Raw genomic sequence first — 20,661 nt, 5'->3', positions numbered from 1 at the left:
ATTGTCATCTACACAGGTCAAGTCTGCAGATAAAATATTGGTGTCCTGTTTAATGAAAACTGCACTCCCATATTGTTCATTAAGTCTTTCCAGGGCAAGTTTCATTCCGTTCACCTTTAGTCGGCGATCATTTGATCTTTTATGTGTCTCCTGAACCAGTAGGATATCACAATTATATTTTTGCAAATGTCAGATAATAAGGCTTCCTTCTCTGGTGAAATCCACTCTATATTAATTGAGATTGTTACTAAATCTGGCATTGAAAAATGGCGTTTGTAGTTCATAATAACTAATAAGTTAGTTTTTCGGTGATGGAAGAATCAGCTGCTTAGGATTCCTCAACGTTGCCCAGGGTACGCCCGATTGTCTTTACAATCTTCGTGGAGGCATTTTCCGTGTACTCCGAATACTGGATGCAGGCCGCACTTAAGCGACAGCAGCTATCGAGCTCGGTGGGTTCGTTCGTGGAAAGCTGGAAATCTGCAAAACTCATGTCAGTAGATCTACCTGCGCATAATGTAAATGAACAGCTATTGCTCCTCGGCGTCTTCGAAAACCTTGGGTCTTAAAGCAGCCTCAGATACCATGGATTTTCAATCATGTTCTCCCTGCGAGCTGAACCTGGGCTGCTATCATATCACTCTACAAATGTCTTCCTAAATCTAACCTCATTCAAACCGGCCTCACGTTCAGAAGCACTCTCAGACGCCCTAGACGTGGACTGGTGTTTATAGGCTTTGAAGGAATATAATTCAAGGGCAGCTCGTTTTCAGTTGCCATAGAGATGGACACCAATTCTCCAAAGTGTCACAACCTAGCTATTTACTCTAAATAAGTTCCAATTAACAGTACCTTATGCGTTTTCATTGGCGAAATCATAGACTGCGAAAGAAAAAACGCACAAAGAAATAGTGCGTAGTATCACTCCAAGGAAAATAAGAGCAGATTTCGGCATTGGCATTCGCACACATACGGAGAAATTGAAGAAGAAAGTAATACAGTTAAGAAAGTTGACATTTATTGAAGATACGTTAATAACTGAGGACAATCCGATAATACAAATACTGTACGTAAATACCATGTGGATGTATTGGAAGAATGAAAAGTCCCTCACTAATTCTGATGATACGGGTTACGGTTTTAAGAAAGCGGTAACAAAGGAGAAATTTAAGCGCAGAGATTCTTAGGTATACAGATAAGAAGATGGTTTATGGTATTATTACTTAAGCCTGAAAAGGCAAGGCAGGGGCAAGAAATTATAGCAGAAAACGGAAGTAGAAGATAAATGCAGTAAAAGTCACAGCAAATACCATAAAATTCCTTACGAGGTGAAATAATGGGTTACACTCGACGGTAGTTGAAACATTAACACGTTTAGTATTATCTTAAGACGATTGTAACCTCCAACGGTTTAAACGGTATTCCTCAAATATCTCACAGAATGGCAGCTTGAAGTCTCTCTCACCTTCTACCCAACGAACAACCACGATTTTACAGGAATGATAACGAAAATGGCATTTATTTATATCGTGTCAGAAGCATACATAAGTTTAAAATTAAATATAAAGAAAAAACATAAAACATAAAATAAGTACTTCAATGACGAAGAGCCACATTAAACTATGTGAGCTCAAAACCTTGCGACATCAAGTGCATTTGGCTTCGCTTTAACCAGGTCTTCTGTTGTGCAGCTGAATGGGCATGAACTACATTGCCGCAAATGGGCTGTGGTCTGCTCTTCTCCACATACACACAAGTTACTGTCCACTTCGAAACCCCATTTCTTCTGGTTGACCCTGCACCGCGTAACATCAGAGCGCAGTCTACTCAGTGCTCTCCAATTCACCCAATCTGAAACATGGCCAGGAGGGAGTTCCCCTTTTGGGGTCATCCATTGACTGATATTCGTATGTTGACTCCTGACGCGTCATTCTTGAATTCTTGCTTGCTGCGCTGTTCCTGTAAGTGTTTCGGTTACTCTCAAGATGCTTTTCCTAGACTTAAGCCGCTGGCGTGGTGGCTCATATCCAAACAAAGGGTGGGCTTCCGATGTCAACACTTTTCTCTTTTCTTTCTTGGATGCCACTTCACGGCGGATATCGGGAGGTACTATCCCTGCAAGGCAACACACTAATCAATCTTAAACGAAAATGGCATGGCGCTACTTACCTACTGGCAAGCAGCCAGAGACGTTGCCATGGTAACCGGTAGATCCGTTGTCAGTCTGCGAGGGTGTCCGTCACTCGACGCCCGGCTTAAAACCTGTAGAAAATCGTTTTTCCGTCATTTGAAGACTAATCGAAATAACGTACCGGTATATAACAAAAAATATTTAAAATGCGGAGACGTTTCACATATAGTCTACGGATTTTACAGCAAATCAATAGTGTTTTCGAAAATATCAAATAACTCGTTTGATCTCGCTATAAACCCCGGTCTGCTCAATGATTCTTAAATCACATCAATATTAAAACCTGCTCCTGGATACGTAGACTCTGAACATGAAGTTGGGTTAAGGTCTATCCAGCCGTTTCGCCGTGGTGATGGAACACACAAACTAACAAACAAACAGCCTCGAAAGCTTAAAACCTCTGATACCGTCCTGAGTTAACCTAAAACTCATAAATATCCGATATTTGGCTAAATGAACGAATTTACAGAAGCTCACCCACTACAACTTTATTTATACACATAGGTAATATTTACATTAAACATTGGTCTAGGAAATATTTTACATGCACGTGGGGTTCACCTATTTTCACTATGCTTTCAATATTTCTGTTGTCACAATATTCTTAAATAAATAATACTACTATTAACTCATTCCATGGGCTGAAGTCCCTAAAAAAACTCTCTAGTCTTGTTTTTCTTACAGATCCAATGCATTTGGTTGTGTTGCCATTGGCCCTTCTTCTCGTCTGTGTATTTTATGTATACTCCATCTCGACTTATAATTACTGGAAGTCAAGAGGTGTACCGTATTTAAAGCCTCAGCCACTCTTCGGGAGCGTCCTGGATGTTGTGTTATTTAGAAAGGCATTTCCAGATGTCATACTGGACATATACAGGTAAGAATATGAATTATCTGCTCTCCTGTATTAGTTTGTGTAGTGCATGGAAGCAATCTATTTAATAAAGGACTTCATAATTTCAAGCATATAATTTGTATTGAAAGAAGAGCAAGTAGTTTTAGTCCTTTATCCTTTCGTTAATAATTTATTTCCGGGATGGTAGAAGGGTAAGTGAGATTGAATCAAGGTGCAGTGAGCTCGCAGTTGCGATCAACAGAATTCTGTAAGAAGGAAGTCAGCTCCCGGGCGAAACTATCTTTACATAGGTCTGTTTTCAGACCAACTTTGCTTTGTGGGAGTGAAAGCTAGGTGGGCTCACTATATCGCATTCGTAAGTTAGAAGTAACAGATATCAAAGTAGAGAGAATGATTGCTGGTAAAAACAGATGGGAACAATGGGAGGAGCGTAGTCGGAATCAGGGGATAAAGGCTAAGTTAGGAATGAACTGGGTGGATGAACCTGTACGCTTAAACCGGCTTCCGTGATGGGGTGATGTGAGAAGAATGGAGGAGGATAGGTTACCTAGGAGAATAATGGACTCTGCTGTGGAGGGTAAGAGAAGTAGAGAGAGAGACCAAGACGACGATGGTTAGACTCGGTTTCTAACGATTTAAAGATAAGAGATGTAGAAGTAAACGAGGCCACAGAACTAGTCACGAATAGAGGATTGTGGCAGCGTTTAGCAAATTCACAGAGGCTTGCAGACCGAATGTTGAAAGGCAAAACATACGTATGTATGTAATAATTTATTATATTTTGGTCTTAATATTGAGTGAATCGTGGGCTCTAAAACGGGACATTAATGTAGCTATTCTAATTACTCGTAGAACTCTCGAAAGACGAATGATCGCGAGCTTTTCTTCCATTTCGCAAACGTTAGTGAATTTGCAATTGTCAAGTCATTATAAGAAGTTCTCATATTCGGTAATGTATATACTTTATGGATGAGCTAAATGATTGCATGAATGTATTATTTCATTGTGTGAAATTCCGTGGAAATAATTACATCAGCGCCAGCGCTATTTAGCCAGAATGGTGTATTTAAAAATAAAGGAAAAGTAAAGAGAGCAAGCATTTTATAACTTTTACACAACAGTAAACTCACTGTCGGATACGACAATTTAAGCACTCTGAAAGGCAATCAACTGCAATTCCATCTCGTGTAGAGTAGGTACTTGGATTCAACTTAATTTTCCACATGGCACCTCAACCCCTATATATGCTAAGTTTATGCTTGCCCATAAGAAATATCCCCATTTTAAAGAACGTGTTGATTTGTATTTAGAATTTTCCTTTCTGTAACATCCTATAGAACATCTACTGCACAGGAAATCATTAATATCCTTTGTTAATGCCAAGGAGGAGTGAGTGAATGGAAAATGTAAATAAATCGACGATTTTCAGGACAAATAACGATGATTTCAAAGTTCATCGTAAAACCGGTGAAGTACGAACAGAAACCTACTTCATTCCCCCTCGACAATGACGGAAACCTGGTGGTAGAAACTAAAGAAGAAATCATCATTTGGAAGGCATACACTGAAGAACTATTCCGCAATGAACGAGGAGACAAACCAGTCATGAGTTGAAAGTTAGGACTTCCTATAATCGTGAACGAAATGACGAGGGTGATGGTGGTGTTGGTGGTGGTGGTGGTGGTGGTAGTGGTGGTGATTATTGTATTAAGTAAAAGTACTGTAAATCTGGGAAACCATCCTCTATCAACATTAATAATAATAATAATAATAATAATAATAATAATAATAATAATAATAATGCTATTTTAATACGTAGACTTTCACGACCATTAAATGACATTGTAATAATTTGGAGATATTAGGTCGCGTAATATTAGACTAATAATCTGCTGACTCGCTTCGATCCTGCGACCAGAATCGTCTTCAGAGCAACAACAAAGCATGTAATGGCAACTGTCACTCCATAGTAAGCAGAGAGAACCTGTTAGAAATATAATTCAATCCAGGGCCTCCAGAGTCACTGAAACAGGTGTTGACGAGTTAACTATGGAGGGTAGCCATGATCTACTCAGTATATAGACGTCAGCTTTGTTAACATTATTCGGGTGTTTAGCAATTTCTATCGCCTCACGAACGATTCTAGATATGAATTGTTTCTCTTTATAATAATGACAGAATTTGCATAAAAAATGATTTGATGGTCATCATGTATGGCATGTTCTGCCACAGCAGACTTCTCTGGGTGGCAAAAATGTAAGTATCTGCGATATTCTTTAATCCTTCTTGCTACCTTCCTACATGTTTGGCCAACATAAATCGATCCACAGGAGCAAGGAATCTTATATGTTCCAGCAAAGTTTAAACCAATAGAATTTTTGACAGATCGCAAGCAATTGCCTATGATGATATTAGGCTTAAAAATGGTCTTTATACTGTACCTTCTGAGTATATATATTTGGAATTGCGCACAAATGTGCAAGTTCAATTTATGTAACACAGTCTTTACTGTAATCGACTATCGATATGAATCTCTTGTTGCAAACAGTTAATATAAGGAAAGATCTCCATTGGGGTAATCACATAAATATGATTGTAAATAAAGGGTACAGATATCTGCACATGGTTATGAGGGTATTTAGGGGTTGTAATAAGGATGTAAAGAGGAGGGCATATAAGTCTCTCGTAAGACCCAAACTAGGGTATGGTTCCAGTGTATGGGACCCTCACCAGGATTACTTGATTCAAGAACTGGAAAAAAAACAAAGAAAAGCGGCTCGATTTGTTCTGGGTGATTCCGACAAAAGAGTAGCGTTACAAAAATGTTGCAAAGTTTGGGCAAGGGAAGACTTTGGAGAAAGGATACTAGCCGCTCGACTAAGTGGTATGTCCCGAGCTGCCAGTGGAGAGATGGCGTGGAACGGCATCAGTATACGAATAAGTTTGAGCGCTGTTTTTAAAAGAAGGAAAGATTACAATATGGAGATAAAGTTGTAATTCAAGAGGACAAATTGGGGCAAATATTCGTTTATAGGAAGGAGAGTTAGGTATTGGAATAACTTACCAAGGGAGATGTTCAATAAATTTCCAATTTCTTTGAAATCATTAAAGAAAAGGCTAGGAAAACAACACATAGGAATCTGCCTCCTGGGCGACTGCCCTAAATGCAGATCAGTAGTGACTGATGATTGATTGTTATGTGATACTTGACACAGTGTTTCCCCACATAATACACACACACTCAATATTTGGCTCATGACATTTCTTATTAGTACACAATTTATGATGAAAATAATGAATTGCGACTTTTGTTAAAACAGATCTTAATGGTTGGATTTTGTTCGTCTATCTCCTGCCAATCATTGCGTCAGTAGCGTAGAAGTCTTGAAGCATTTCTGTACGCTTTTGTTTTCTTCTCTCAATCACTTTAGTTGCAAGATTAGTAGCAGGTAGTGGTAGATTCAGCAGTAGATCTTGTAAATAGAATTGTTCTCTTGCCAGTTCATAAACTAGACAAGAAAATGGTCTTCTTGAGACTCCCAACACTCTTTTCAGGTATGCTGTTTTTATTTTTTCCAGTGTAGTTAAATCAGTTAAACATAGCTTTCCTCAAATCAATTCTCTGCCGTATGGTAGTATTGGGAAGATTTTTGCGTGGGATAGCGTTAAGACTGTTTGTAAAGACAATATGGTAATGTTCTTAATAGTGTATATCCCTCTGATAGCAGCTGTAGCTCTCTCCTTTTTGTGGAGCCGAAATGAATTACATGAAGTCTGTAGGGTAATGCCAAGATATTTATATGAATTTACACTCTCAATATCTTCTTTCCTAGGGTCACTTTTGTCTTCTACTGAGGCTTTTCCTCCTTTTCGGAAAATCATGTGCAATATTTTGGTGAAATTGATGGGTGTTGTCATTTTCATCAACCCAGGGATATACAGCATTTCATGTTTCTTGTTGTTCATACCAGTTTGATGAGCCCAGAACCATCTCATCTGCGTACATAGATAAGGATACTGATTTTGTTCCCTCTAAAATCTTTGTAATATCTGCAGTTGCCGATACTGAACAATAAAGTACTCCTTGGGTCTCCTTGTAAAACCCCATTTTTCTAGTTAATCCCTCGTGATCTAGTTACTCCATCCCTTATTTCCGAGTTATTGAAAGTCGAAACGTTTTTAACAGCTGATGTGATTTCATTTCCTCCTTTTGTCATGGCACCAGTTTTTCTAAAAGTTTCGTTCTGTTGATTAGATCAAATGCTTTGGTGTAGTCAATGAGATCAGTGTGAAACTTTCCTTTGGGATATCTTAGAGCTTGATTAATGTCATTTAGAAGATGGCCTACGGCTTGTAGTGTTGATCTCCCTTCTCTGAAACCAAACTGTTCGTCAGGAATTAGTAGCTCTATTATCTTCGTGAGTCTCTCAGTGAGTATTTTGAGTAGATTTTAAAATATTATTTTCCAAAGCTATTTCACGATACGAATTTGGATCCTTAGCGTCACCTTTCCCATCATGGAGTACTACTATTACAGATTTTCTCCATTCTTCTGGAATCTCACCTGTGGTTAAACATTTGTTGAATAGTTCTATCCAAATTTCGATTAGTACATTTGCCGAATCTTTTATCACCTCATTATAAATAATATCTGGGCCTGCAGCTTTATTGTCTTGTTTTCTTTATTGCCGATTCTATTTAGAATGCTGTGAATAAGGAGATCTTCTCTATCTTGTATCGGGTGGAGTACCTTTTTGTTCGGAATACTCCCACTTGTCCATCGGGACCTCACCAGGTGTTGTAAATGATCTCCTTTTAAGAACAATGAAGGGGTCATTGCGGGCTTCCTCTGCCTCTAATAACGCTTCATTTTCGATAATTGTGACTTCTTTATCTTTACAAGTTTCTTGTATTCCTTTCTCTTCCGCACGAATTCTTTTTCTAAGAGAATATTACTGTAGTTGATAATATCTAAATGCAAAGCGTGTAATGTTTCTCTCCGGGATTGGTAGCATTCTGTATCTAAGCAGGGTTTACTCTTGCTCCTTCTGACTTGCATCGTTGCAGCATTCGGAGTATCTCGAATGGTGCTCATAACAAGGTAAATGTTATTTTCTGTCAAGTATCTCTTTGTGACATCGAAAGCCTGTTTATTGTTGGTTAAGTCTGATATATTTAACCTTCTACAGAGTTGGTGTTAGTCTGAAGCTGGTCGTTTATTGACATTACTTGCCATAAGGACAAAGCTGGTACGTATTGGTACATGTTTTGTCAGTGGGGTGTTTGCTGACTTCCGTACACCAAGCTTTTATGGCATGAATATTATTTCCTCTGTAGAATACTAAGCCTATAGTACTTGTACCATTTTAAGCAATATAGGTTATTTCTTCTGCCATGTTGATGAGAGTGTAGGCTTCCTCTAAAATGATAATCCAACATCTTTGTTGTTTTGAAGTTTCGCTTATCTACTCTACAATTAAAGTCTCCAGCCATGATGACATTATTTTCAGTTTTGACTAGTGAAAGGGCCATTATTATCTGTTCTGCTGTGTCTTTGACGGAGGTTCCATATTTGATGTACATCCCAATTATTGTTAAATCAGTAAGCTTCAAGATTTTCATTTTTTCTTCCTTTACAATATCTTGAATTTTCCCTGGTGCATCATTGAATATAATAGAGACTCCTCCTTCTGGTCTTCCTAAGCTTGGCATATGAGTGTACTGTGTAATAGTATGATAACATTGCCAATCCCTTCGAGCATACAAATAGATAGGGAGGGTGCTCCCTATGTTTCAGTCATTAGTGAAACTGAACAATATTTACTTGTTCAATACACTTCTTACTTTCCTTCTCTCTCTTTTCTCCTCTTCCTTAGCAAATTCATGTTGCATTCTGTAACTGGCGTAACACTTCCCAATTAACTTCACCAAGTGCATGGCATGGCTCTGTGAAAATTCTTGACCAAGTAAATGGTCCTTTATGCCATAAACAAGGTCCGCGACACCCTACACACGACCTTCTGATGAACTTCTTTGCAACTTACTACATTCAAATTTCTGAGTGCACTTTTGTCAACTTACAGAACACTATCATATATTTGGAAGACACAATCAATCCCTAACCTCCAGAGTGCACCTTCTCCTTGAATAAGGTCTAGTCTGTGCAGTTCTCTCTGGCACTTCTCAGAGCATTCAAACATACTGCACATTTGATAAGGCATTCCGTCTTCCTCACCACAAATCCAGCAGTATATATGTCCATCTTCTAGCTGTATTTCCACTAGTTTTTCTATGTATGTCAATTTTATTGCATCACCTTCATTATTAAAACGTTTGCCCAAACCAGGCAAGAAATTCTTCACCAATTTGAGCATGTGGCACATATCTAGAAAAATGAATACTGGCTCTTTTGTCACTGGGTGTTCAAATGATATTTTCTCATTGGGTTGGTGAGTATCCAGGCCCACTAACTTTACCTTTGACAATTTTCTGGCTGCCTCATCAAACGTTGAACTATTAACATGAAAAAACATTGTCATGCAATATGGTCAGAGCAGCTGTTAGTAAATGTCCTTTAACTTCACCTGACAAACTATCAATTAATAAATAAGGAATGGGAACCTTCCAATGGTCATTGCCACGGGTCATTGTGAAAAGACATCTTACTCATCTTTTCAAATCTATGACTGTAATTGTAAGCAGCGCAAGCTGCTATAATTTTGCTATATTTTCTTTCAAATCGGCGTACCGGTACTTCACTTATCAAGGAGCGCAGCGTAGATCTAGCTGGCCGTGTTTGAAGGATGACTTGCATATTCATCTGTTGTGATGATAGCTTTGCTATTTCTCATATTGTAAAGTTCGACTAAATTGTACAGATCATCTGCATATAAGTAACGCTTTATCAAGTCTAGCTTAATAAAGTATAACTTGACCAACGACTATGAATACGAGAAACGTTTGAGTCGACTTCACGAATAAGTACAACTTTGTTAAGTCGTTCTTATTAGAAAAATAAGTCGCCGACTATGAATACCAAATTGTAGATGGCTCTCTTGGCTTTACAAAGAAGCACTAACAGCTCTAAAGCTTAAAGTGGATGAGGCAAGCATACATTGAACATTTTCCTTACAGTCGTAAGCCTTATTGGAATAGAAGTAAGCTAAGCATCGCAACCCTTGAGAATACTGTTGCTGTTTGTCCCTAGCATTTTCTTCAGCAGGACCGGAGAAGGAAGCATGTGAAGGTTAAAGAAATGTACTTTCCCGGAAGGATTGTGGGAAAATCCGGGGAAAGCCCTCTCAGGATTGCCAGTGTCAGGGCCGGGATTCGAACCTTCTATCTCCGGACATGCGCCTCAGCCGCACAGTCATGGTACGCGACTTATGACTATTATGCGAGGTCCATGAATATATTTAGAAAAATGTTCAGAAAACCTAAGTCCACGATGTGAGTCCTGGAAGAGATTTCTGTCTTTGGTCTAAGTAGTATAAGTCAGAACTAAACTCTATGTATAATGTTTCATTTGGTCATAATGGTACAAGTAAACATTCCATGCCATTTTGTGTCTTATACTCGTTTTCCCTGACAGCCTAGATACGGTATGTAGGCCTAATCATGTCAGTGTCTTTTCAGCTACAGATTTTAATCCTTACCTGTGAAAAGTTGTCTTGATCCCCTTTTCAAATCTCTAACTGTATTGTAAGCAGCGCAAGCTATGACTATTTTTTTTTTTCAAATCGGCGTACCTACCTCACTTATCAAATTTACGAAAAAATGCGCTTTTATATGTTCTTTGCTAGTTGCTTTGCGTCGCACCGACACAGATAGGTCTTATGGCGACGATGGGACAGGAAAGGGCTAGGAGTGGGAAGGAAGCGGCCGTGGCCTTAATTAAGGTACATCCCCGGTATTTGCCTGGTGTGAAAATGGGAAACCACGGAAAACCATTTTCAGGGCTGCCGACAGTGGGATTCGAACCTACTATCTCCCGAATACTGGATACTGGCCGCACTTAAGCGACTGCAGCTATCGAGCTCGGTATTTTTTATATGTTCATAATATATTACAATTATATAGAAAAAGCCTCGTCTGCCGACAATGAGTACTTTAAATCTCCCGACAGCCCATCACCACAGGTACCCAAAATCAGATGATTTGATCTTGGCGCCGTGTTCTGCTGGCAGCACCCTTTCTGACTGGTTGTATGTTCGAGGGCCAATCTTATCCGTGCCAGATTGTTCGTGTGACAAGAAGGGCGGACTCAAAGGACCAGAATCACGTGACAATCTGTCTTTCGGCTTAGGATGTAGCAATTCGTCAATCTGTTTCCTTGAGTAGCCATTGCTCAGGTACGTTCTGGTTAGGAACTTACGTTCACCGTTTAACTTATCCGTCTCACAAACGTCCCATACTCGGCTGATAAGGGTGTTAAGCAGATTATTAATATTACCCGACCGAATATCCCCAAATTATTATAATGTAATAATGTTATTGTTTATGCATCCCATTAACTACTTTTGACGATATTCGGAGAAGCCGAGGTGGCGGAAGTTTGTCCTGTATGAGTGCTTTTACGTGCCACTAAGTCTACAGACACGAGGCGGACGTATTTGAGCACTTTCAAGTACCACCGGACTGAGCCAGAATAGAAAATGCCAAGTTGGAGTCAGAAGGCCAGCGCCTCAACAGTCTCAGCTACTCAGCCCGACACTCTATTAACACTAATCTAAAGGGAAAACTGGAAGAGGTGGCATTTCGTGTAAGGAAGGTATCGGCCAAATAAAGACAAGGGTCACGAAGGGAGTGAAAATGGAAGACCCCTAGGCCTCGAATGCTCTAATAGCGTCAGTCGGCGGATTCAGAGTGGATCTCGGCCAATAACTGGCCACTGCTTGTTAAGCTTACTTGTTGAATACTTTCAAATATCTTCTTCTAAACTGAGTTATTTCTTTCTTTCTTTCTTTCTTTCTTTCTGTCTTTCTTTCTTTCTTTCTTTCTTAATCTGCTTACCCTCCAGGGTTGGATTTTCCCTCGGACTCAGCGAGGGATTCCACCTCTATCGCCTGAAGGGCAGTGTCCTGGAGCGTCAGACATCAGGTCGAGGTATAAAATTGGGGAGGAGGACCAGTACCTCCCCCAGGTGGCCTCACCTGCTATGCTGAACAGAGGCCTTACGCGGGATGGGAAGATTGGAAGGGATAGAAAAGGAAGAGGGAAAGAAGCGGCCGTGGCCTTAAGTTAGATACCATCCCGGCATTTGCTTGGAGGAGAAGTGGGAAACCACCGAAAACCACTTCGAGGATGGCTGAGATTGGAATCGAACCCACCTCTACTCAGTTGTCCTTCCGAGGCTGAGTGGAACCCGTTCCAGGCTTCGCGCCACTTTTCAAACTTCGTAGCAGAGACGGGAATCGAACCCGGGCCTCCGAGGTTGGCAGCTAACCACGCTAACCACTACTCCACAAGCTAACTACAGTAGTTTTCATCCTTGAAATAATATTATTCAAGTGCCCCATTATATTCTCAGTATTGCTGAGTCTGAGGAAGAATCTGTATTCTGGTTGTGGCACATCATTAACATGAGGAATAAAAAGTAAAGGACCAGGAACAGAACATTTTGGTATGCATTTATCGACCATACATGGCGTTGATCGAAAGTTAGAATATTGTTTCTCACTTTGGAACACGATTTATTTTAACTGCCATCTGTTATTCAAATAAGATTTTAATTAACCTGGTGCTAAAAGTCTCATCTTATCCAGCAATGTTCTGTGATCTACGGTGTCAAGGGCTTTCGACAAATTCATAAATACATCTCCCCACCTATGGCACTACAGCCTTTGAAGGGCCTTGGCCTTCCAAGCGACCGCTCCTCAGCCCGAAGGCCTACAGATTACGAGGTGTCGTGTCGTCAGCACGACGAATCCTCTCGGCCGTTATTCTTGGCTTTCGAGACCGGGGCCGCTCTCTCACCGTCAGATAGATCCTCAATTCTAATCACGTAGGCTGAGTGGACCTCGAACCAGCCCTCAAATCGAGGTAAAAATCCGTTACCTAACCGAGAATCGAACCCGGGGCCTCGGGATAATAGGCAGGCACGCTACCCCTACACCATGGGGCCGGTCATAAATACACCTAATGAACCTTTTTTTTACGTCGACAGAATCAAGTAGCTCTTCATGAAACTCTGCATTTTCATTTACTATTGATAAGCCTCTTTTGAAAACAGCTTTTTGTATTCTTACAAATACTCCATTATTCTGTCTTAACCTTTTGTTTTTGAATTTGTTTGGGCCACCTGTGGATCACGGTTCTTGGCCTTTAGCCACGTTGTTTGTTGTTGTTGCGTTGTTGCTGTTGTTGTTGCTGCTGCTGTTGTTGTTGTTGTTGTTGTTGTTGTTGTTGTTGTTGTTGTTGTAGTTGGACGCTTCTGGTGTTCTTGGTGGTGGGTTTGGCGGCATATTGAGATATTCTGCTGGCCCAGTGATCCTTCATTTTCTTGCTGAACTCTTATCTTGCATTCCTCGGATTATTTCCTAGTCTCATAGTTGTTAAGCTGCTGTAAGGGATGTTAGGAAGGGTCTGGTTTTGATAGTTGAATAATACTAAATTCTGATATCCTTTGTATATCAAATATTCTAGAATTTTACATTTTTAAAATTAGAACAATAGTTCTATAATTGCCTAAATGAGATCTGTCCACCTTTTTGAATGCTGACTTCGACAACTTCAGAATATATTGGGAAATATAGTCGCTTCTAGGGACACACTTATTAATTGTGTCAAAATTCCTAGGGCTGGTTCAAAGCATTGTTTTATGACCCAGTGAAATGATCAAACACTTCTGGATCATCAGGCATAATTTGCGTCTATCAACCTTCTATATTACTATAATGATCTGTTCCACTGATGAAATTTAAAGGAAGTTGTCTATCTGATTTTATTATAAGATCACGTATATGTTTTACTTATTATTGCAAATGGTTACGGTTGCATACGTTTACTCTTATTATCACCTGACAACTCCTCTGAAAACTTATTATCTTTCCAGGGCAGGAACAGGACAGCCTGTTCTCGGCTACTATCAGATCAGAACTCCAGTGCTTATGGTTCGAGATCCAGAAATGGTCAAGAAGGTGCTCCTTACCAATTTCGATTCATTTCAAGACACATCTTATGTTGTGGATAAGAACTTGGACCCCTTAGTCTCTCGGTGCACTTTGATGCTAAATGGAGATCCGTAAGTTTAAAGTAAATATTCCTTATGTATTCCTAAATATAATTACAAATATACAGTAATAATGACCGGACAAAATAGTTTACTGATGATTCAGATGTCCATAATGGATCGAGTGAAAATTCCTGCTTGTGTTATTATTATTATTATTATTATTATTATCATCATTATTATTATTACTGTCACGCAAATAGGCATATTGAACCATGTAAATTGTGCGACTATCTTGACGAGTCTGATCCTGGAATTGGTTATCTTCTCCCAGTTTCTGAGCCCAGTCCCATCATATCTTCGGTAATTGATCACATCACATAGAATTAGGTGTAGAACTTGGTCCTTTACCGAGGGGGTTCGCAAGATATATTTGTCTGGCTAGTCTGTAACCCTCCATGGCTCCTTGGTGATAACATGCCCTAACTATTATAGTCATTCCAGTCTGTAGAGATTAACGGCAATCTCTTCAACGCGTAGTCATCTGTTTTTTTTTTTTTTTTTTTTTTCTTCTCCATACTTTAGTTCCTGTGCCAAATATAAATCCAACAATCCTTATCACAACAGTTATTACCACTGTTTTCATTCCTTTCCTCGCCGTCCAAATCTCATTTTCATTGATCAGTATTGGAAAGAATATTATTTTGTACAGTCCCAATTGTATGCTTCTGGAGAGAGATTTAGAACCCAAATTTTGTCCCAGGCGAAGCTTCTCCCATTGTTGTTACCAAACTTCTTTCTTTAATTAAGTGTTCATTGTTGTGTTTTCTGACACTTGATATTTAACTGCTGCAATAGTGTAAGGCGAAAAAATATTATCCATGTTCTCTTCATCCCTATAAACAACGTTGATGTTCAGGTATAACTTATCATGACACTTGTAATTAAAGTAGCATCTTGGAATTTTATTGGGTGTCGAAAGAGATGCTTTACTCACAAACATACAATGAATATTACATGTAGCTCGCAATATCCTTCGAGTAAAATAAGTCTTTTCAATATAATTTATAATTATCTGGGTGTGAATTGATCCGAAATATACACTATAGTATATCAATATTGAGGCATTGACATGGGAAAGGTATAATGTCATAAAATGTGAATTTTGCAGGAGAAGAAAAAATATGTTCCAATATCCTGAAGCAGGTGCTACTGAAAATAAATCATGTAAAATCAAGTAATCCATTTATCAGTTTAACACACAAATGTTTGTTAATTATGATTAATGCACAAATTGGCCGATAAAATGCGTTGTGAAAAACCATTGTATAATTATTTTGTCAGCTGACGTGTATGTTTCAAGCGAAAATTTCACGGTAAAAAAAATTACATTTTTCATCCAAGAAATCCAGCATAGCAAATAGACTACGTCCTTTTTTCGGTTCGCTGATCGTAAGTCTCCTTCCAAGTGTTTATAAGGTCTGCATGATGTTGATCGCATGTTCGGACCATCCTCTTTTGAGAATATTGTCCTCCTATGTTTCTGACTCATTGAACGATTGCCTTGTCTTGACTGACGGAAGTTCGGCTCTTGAAATCCTCATCCAGCTTACAATGCTAATATTGAGGCGTTGAGTATTTAAATATCTTTTGCTTTCCATGGCGAAGTCACGAAACTCCCCAGGCGTCAGCATGATTACGTGAAATGGTCGAAAATGTTTAGCCTCTTTGATTATTTCTGGATCTTCTCCTGGAACCATTTTTGGCCACACGAAAAACTTATTTTTGAAAAAGAAGAACTAGTATGAACGTCATGTCAAAATGCCGGCAATAACGACTTGCCATTTTGAATGGAATGGGTTTCGGAGGCATTCTGGCAACTGAAGTATCACTAAGACGAACTATAATAGCTATAAACAAGGTTTACTCGCAATTGGCTTTCAACAAATGACAAAGGTTATACCTAATTCCACCAGAGGCACGGGCTGACTTAATAGGGCGACCAGCTCTCCCGTACGGTTATATGGAGGTATATATTGAGGGAAACAGGGTGGCCTACGGAGAGGTGATAAGTGAACAGGGAACTGGAAGTCAAGTAGTGATGACATAAAAAAGTTAGTGTACAGCTGTAGAAGTACTTTAAAGAAAGGAATATAATTAAGTAATTTAATAGATATATACTTACCAGATATTGTAATAGGAGTTGAATCATGGCTGAGAAAAGATATAATAGGTGCAGAAATATTCTCACGGAACAGGAGTGTGTATCGTAGATAGGATATGAATGGTAGGAGGGGGAGTATTCATTATGTTGAAAGAAGAATTTGTAAGCTACGAAAAAGTTAAAGATGACAAACATGAAATTCTAGGTGTAAGGCACATCTCTAATGATAAAAGGCAACTTGATGTCTTTTCAGTGTTCGGACACGGAAAGGGTAGCGCTGACGCTGATTCAGAATTATTCATAAGATAATGAGCTATATTGGAAACGATATAGAAAGGAACGTGAGTATACTGGGTTATTTCAATTTACCAAATGTCAATTTGGAAGGTAATGCGAACGACAAGAAGCATGACCAACAAATGGCAAATAAGTTAATACGGAAAGGGAATCTGATTCATAAAGGGATGGAACCAACTAGAGGGAAGAATATTCTGAACGTGGTGCTGGTAAAACCAGATGAGAACTATAGAGAAACCGAAGTAATAAATGATATTACTAATCACGAAGCTTTTATTTTATCGTAGTTAAAAATAAATGTGAAAGAAAGGAAGGTATTAAAACTAGGACTGTTAGGGAGTACCATACGGCTGATAAAACAGGCAATAAGGAGTTTTAAAAAAGTAACTATGATAGGTGGAAAAGGGTAAATAAAAATGTCAATACACTCTGGGATGGGTTTAAAGCAATATTTGAGGAATGTAAAAATAGGTTTGTACCTATAAGGGTGGTAAAGAATGAAAATATCCGTTATATTATAACAGAGAAGTAAAGAGACTAAGAAGGAGGTGCAGGCTGGAAATAAATTGAATTAGAAATGGCTGTGGAGGCAAGGAGAAATTGAATGAACTCGCTATGAAATTGAATCTAGCAAAGAAATCAGCTAAGGATAACATGATGGCAGGCATAACTGGTGGTCATACAAATTTTAGTGAAAAATGGAAGAGTATGTATAGGTACTTTAAGGCAGAAACAGGTTCCAAGAAGGACATTCTAGAATTCATTAATGAACAAGGCGAATGTTGAGCCGCACCCCCTCCCTTACCGACAACCTACGTCACCATAAAACACACACGTCGGGAGATTCGAGGCGTGGATCGCGACTAGGAAAGGCCAAACACAGCCCTGATAAGCCATGCTAACATGGCATGTTCGTGAAGGTGATGTTTCCCGTATTACAAAGAGCTTGTATCGGCCTCACCTCAATTGACTTAAGTGTTTCCATGATTGTACCAGAGAGGGCAGCTCCCTCGGTCATGAGCACGGAAGATCATTCTTTCGGCGAGACAGTAGTTTTATCTCCTTGGAGCGATTCTTTGCGTTGATATGTGTGTGGAATATAAACATGGACCCCACGCAGAATGGAGTGGCGTTTTTATGCCATAAATGGGTTTTTAATAGATTTAAACTTGACCCATACTACCATCCTTCTTGTTACTTTGATCATTGATATATCAGGTATGGTAATTCTTGTTTTAATATTGGTTCTACGATGCTGTTATGACATTCTTCACTATCGTCCATAGCTGGTTGATACGCATCCTTCTGCTCTGCTGCATGAATGAGCTGCGTGCTAGTTGTCTTTATTGTGATTGAGTTATGATGTTGGTTGGGTCTCTGATTGATTTTATTTACGTGCACTACATTGTAAAGTATTTCGCCATCAATGAATGTATGCCCTGCGTGTCGCCGCGGAGATCCATTCGTGTCGTATGGAGTGCGTGAGATGATGGGTTTATGTGTGACCACTGGGTCTCTATTATCCTACTGAAAATTGTCTGTGCCGTGCACGCTAGCTCCGACATATGTGAGACCTTTGTTTGTGACCATGAGGGTCATACTATATGAGATTGTTTTCAACTTATTAACTAGAGCTGTTGCTCGTATTGTTTGCCGATACCGGCAATGTCTGAATGTTTGAGTGTGTGTGTGTGTGCGTGTGCGTGTGTGTGTGTGTGTGTGTGTGTGTGTGTGTGTGTGTGTGTGTGTGTGTGTGTGTGTGTGTGTGTGTGTGGGTGGGTGGGTGGGTGGGTGGGTGGGTGGAAGGAGAGAAAGGGTGGCGTATCGGTCAGCTCATTTTATATTTTAATCTCGTTTCTGAGCCTCATGTTTGTTGCCGGCACGGTGATATTTATTTTGCCTTGGTTTCAATCACGGCCGTTTGCTTGCCCAGGAGGCCGCCAAGTTCCTTTCTTATATTCAGGCTATGCAGATGCCTGTGATTCTCTTTGGGATGAATTTTATTTCTTTGGTCCAGAGACGTCTCTCTGCGCTACGTTGTGATCTCTCGCATCTTATTTTTTATCTTCTCTGGACCCCTTTTCTTCTCCACGCTCTGTGGGAGTTTTGTTCTGTGTGGTAATTGTTGAGACGACGTGGAAGTTAAATAGACGCGTATATAAAAAGTTTTATTAATCTCGCGGAAAGAATGACCGAGTTGATCCGTGTGGATTGTATTCACATTACCACATTATGTAGCGAGATTGCAACTGAGACGGTGAGCCCGTCTTATGAATAACTTAAGCTTGGTGTTTGATAAAACTGTGCTCACGCATTAGTGTTATGACTTCAAATGGATGAGCTATGCACATGTACGTATCCTTTGTTTTTAATTGCTGGCTTCATTTATTGTTTCCTTTTTTGTATTTTATTACTTCAATAAACCCTCATTTAATTTAATTGGGATTTTATTGCTAGTAGCTTTAGTCTTATTCCTGTTCAGCTCTTGAAATGAGGGCCGTTTCCAGTTCAGGCATGTGTTTGGCCTTTCCTAGTCGCGCTTCACGCCTCGAATCTTCCGACGTTTGTGTTTTATGGCGAGCTAGGTTGTCGGTAAGGGAGGGGGTGCGGCTTAGTGTGCATGCGATGATCTTCAAAAGGCAGAATTATTCAGTCAGTAGTATGTAAAGATTGTTCGTTACAAGGATAATCTTCATAAAGAGGAGGAGACTAAAACTAAAGAAGTATTAAAATTTACCTATGACAACAATAACATTTACTGTAAGATACAAAAATTGAAAACTAGGAAAGCAGCTGGAATTGATAACGTTTCAGGGTATATACTAAAGCCAATGGGTTGGGATATAGTACCATATCTGAAGTACTTATTTGATCATTGTTTGCATGAAGGAGCTATAACAAATGAATGGAAAGTTGCTATAGTAGCCCCTGTGTATAAAGGAAAGCGTGATAGACATAAAGCTGAAAATTACAGGCCAGTCAGTTTGACAGGCATTGCATTTAAGCTTTGGGAAAGCATTCTTTTTGATTATATTAGACATGTTCACAAAATTAATAACTGGTTTGATAGAAGGCAGTTTGGTTTCAGGAAAGGTTATTCCATTGAAGCTTAACTTGTAGGATTCAAGCAAGATATAGCGGATATCTTGGATTCAGGGGATCAAATGCACCGTATCGTGATTGATCATCTAAGGCATTTGATAGGATCATAGGATACTACTGGAAGAAATGAGTACAATGGGACTAGAAAAAAGTGTAATTGAAGGGGTGGCTATATTTATAGAAAACAGAACTCAGAGATGGAGGATTAACGATGCCTTTATTTTCTATGTGTGTGAATTCTTTGTATCTTCTTTGACGTCACTATGTTTTTTTCTTGGTACGAAATGAAGTGCAATAAAGATAACTTCTTTATATATACGACATAATTTTGGTGCCGAAACCCGCCCCTGAAAGTTCAGGGAAATACGGAATTAATTACGAAGATATACGAATACGAGACGACAAGTTTGAATACTTCCACTAGTTGATTTCAGAATTGGCGAAGAAAGTGAACGAAATTGTCAACATTTTATTAAACGAGCTTCACATCACGATGACACGGTACTCCGCCACGAGACATCGAGAACGCTGATAAGTATTCAAATTACCTATTTGAATTACTTTGAGATATTATACGGGAGTTACTCATTGAACGTGTGCCAGTTAAGGGTTGATTTGAGGTTGTATAGCTAAGTGCTAGATTCCTTTATTTGCGAGAGAGTGGCCAGTAATATTGAAGGGAAAGAGCAGCCATCTTGTTTTCTTAGATGCAATGAGTGCTAAAGGAATCTAAGAACGTATATGTGACTAGTGCTGCTATCTATCGGATGCTTATAGCAACATAACCAACAATAACTTCCCTTTCAGTCTGTTTAAAGTAATATTTAACGCGTATGGGAGACGAGAACTCAGATAAGGCGGTAATGTTGATGAAGAGAAAA

At 39.3% G+C, this 20,661-nt stretch overlaps 1 protein-coding gene across 1 annotated transcript in view; it reads left to right on the top strand.

Annotated features, from left to right (window-relative positions):
* Positions 1-20,661, top strand: part of LOC136876005 (cytochrome P450 9e2) — a 109,941-nt gene that overhangs the window by 13,258 nt on the left and 76,022 nt on the right. The window contains exon 2 of the mRNA XM_068228131.1: positions 14,101-14,289. Within this exon, the coding sequence (XP_068084232.1) occupies positions 14,156-14,289 (134 nt within the window). The 5' untranslated portion in view covers positions 14,101-14,155. The remainder of the gene's footprint in view (positions 1-14,100; positions 14,290-20,661) is intronic.

The sequence above is a fragment of the Anabrus simplex genome, chromosome 6, assembly GCF_040414725.1.
Source record: "Anabrus simplex isolate iqAnaSimp1 chromosome 6, ASM4041472v1, whole genome shotgun sequence".
Taxonomy (NCBI): Eukaryota; Metazoa; Arthropoda; class Insecta; order Orthoptera; family Tettigoniidae; genus Anabrus; species Anabrus simplex.
Note: the sequence above shows the minus strand (reverse complement) of the source record. Positions and strands in the feature narration are given on the sequence as shown.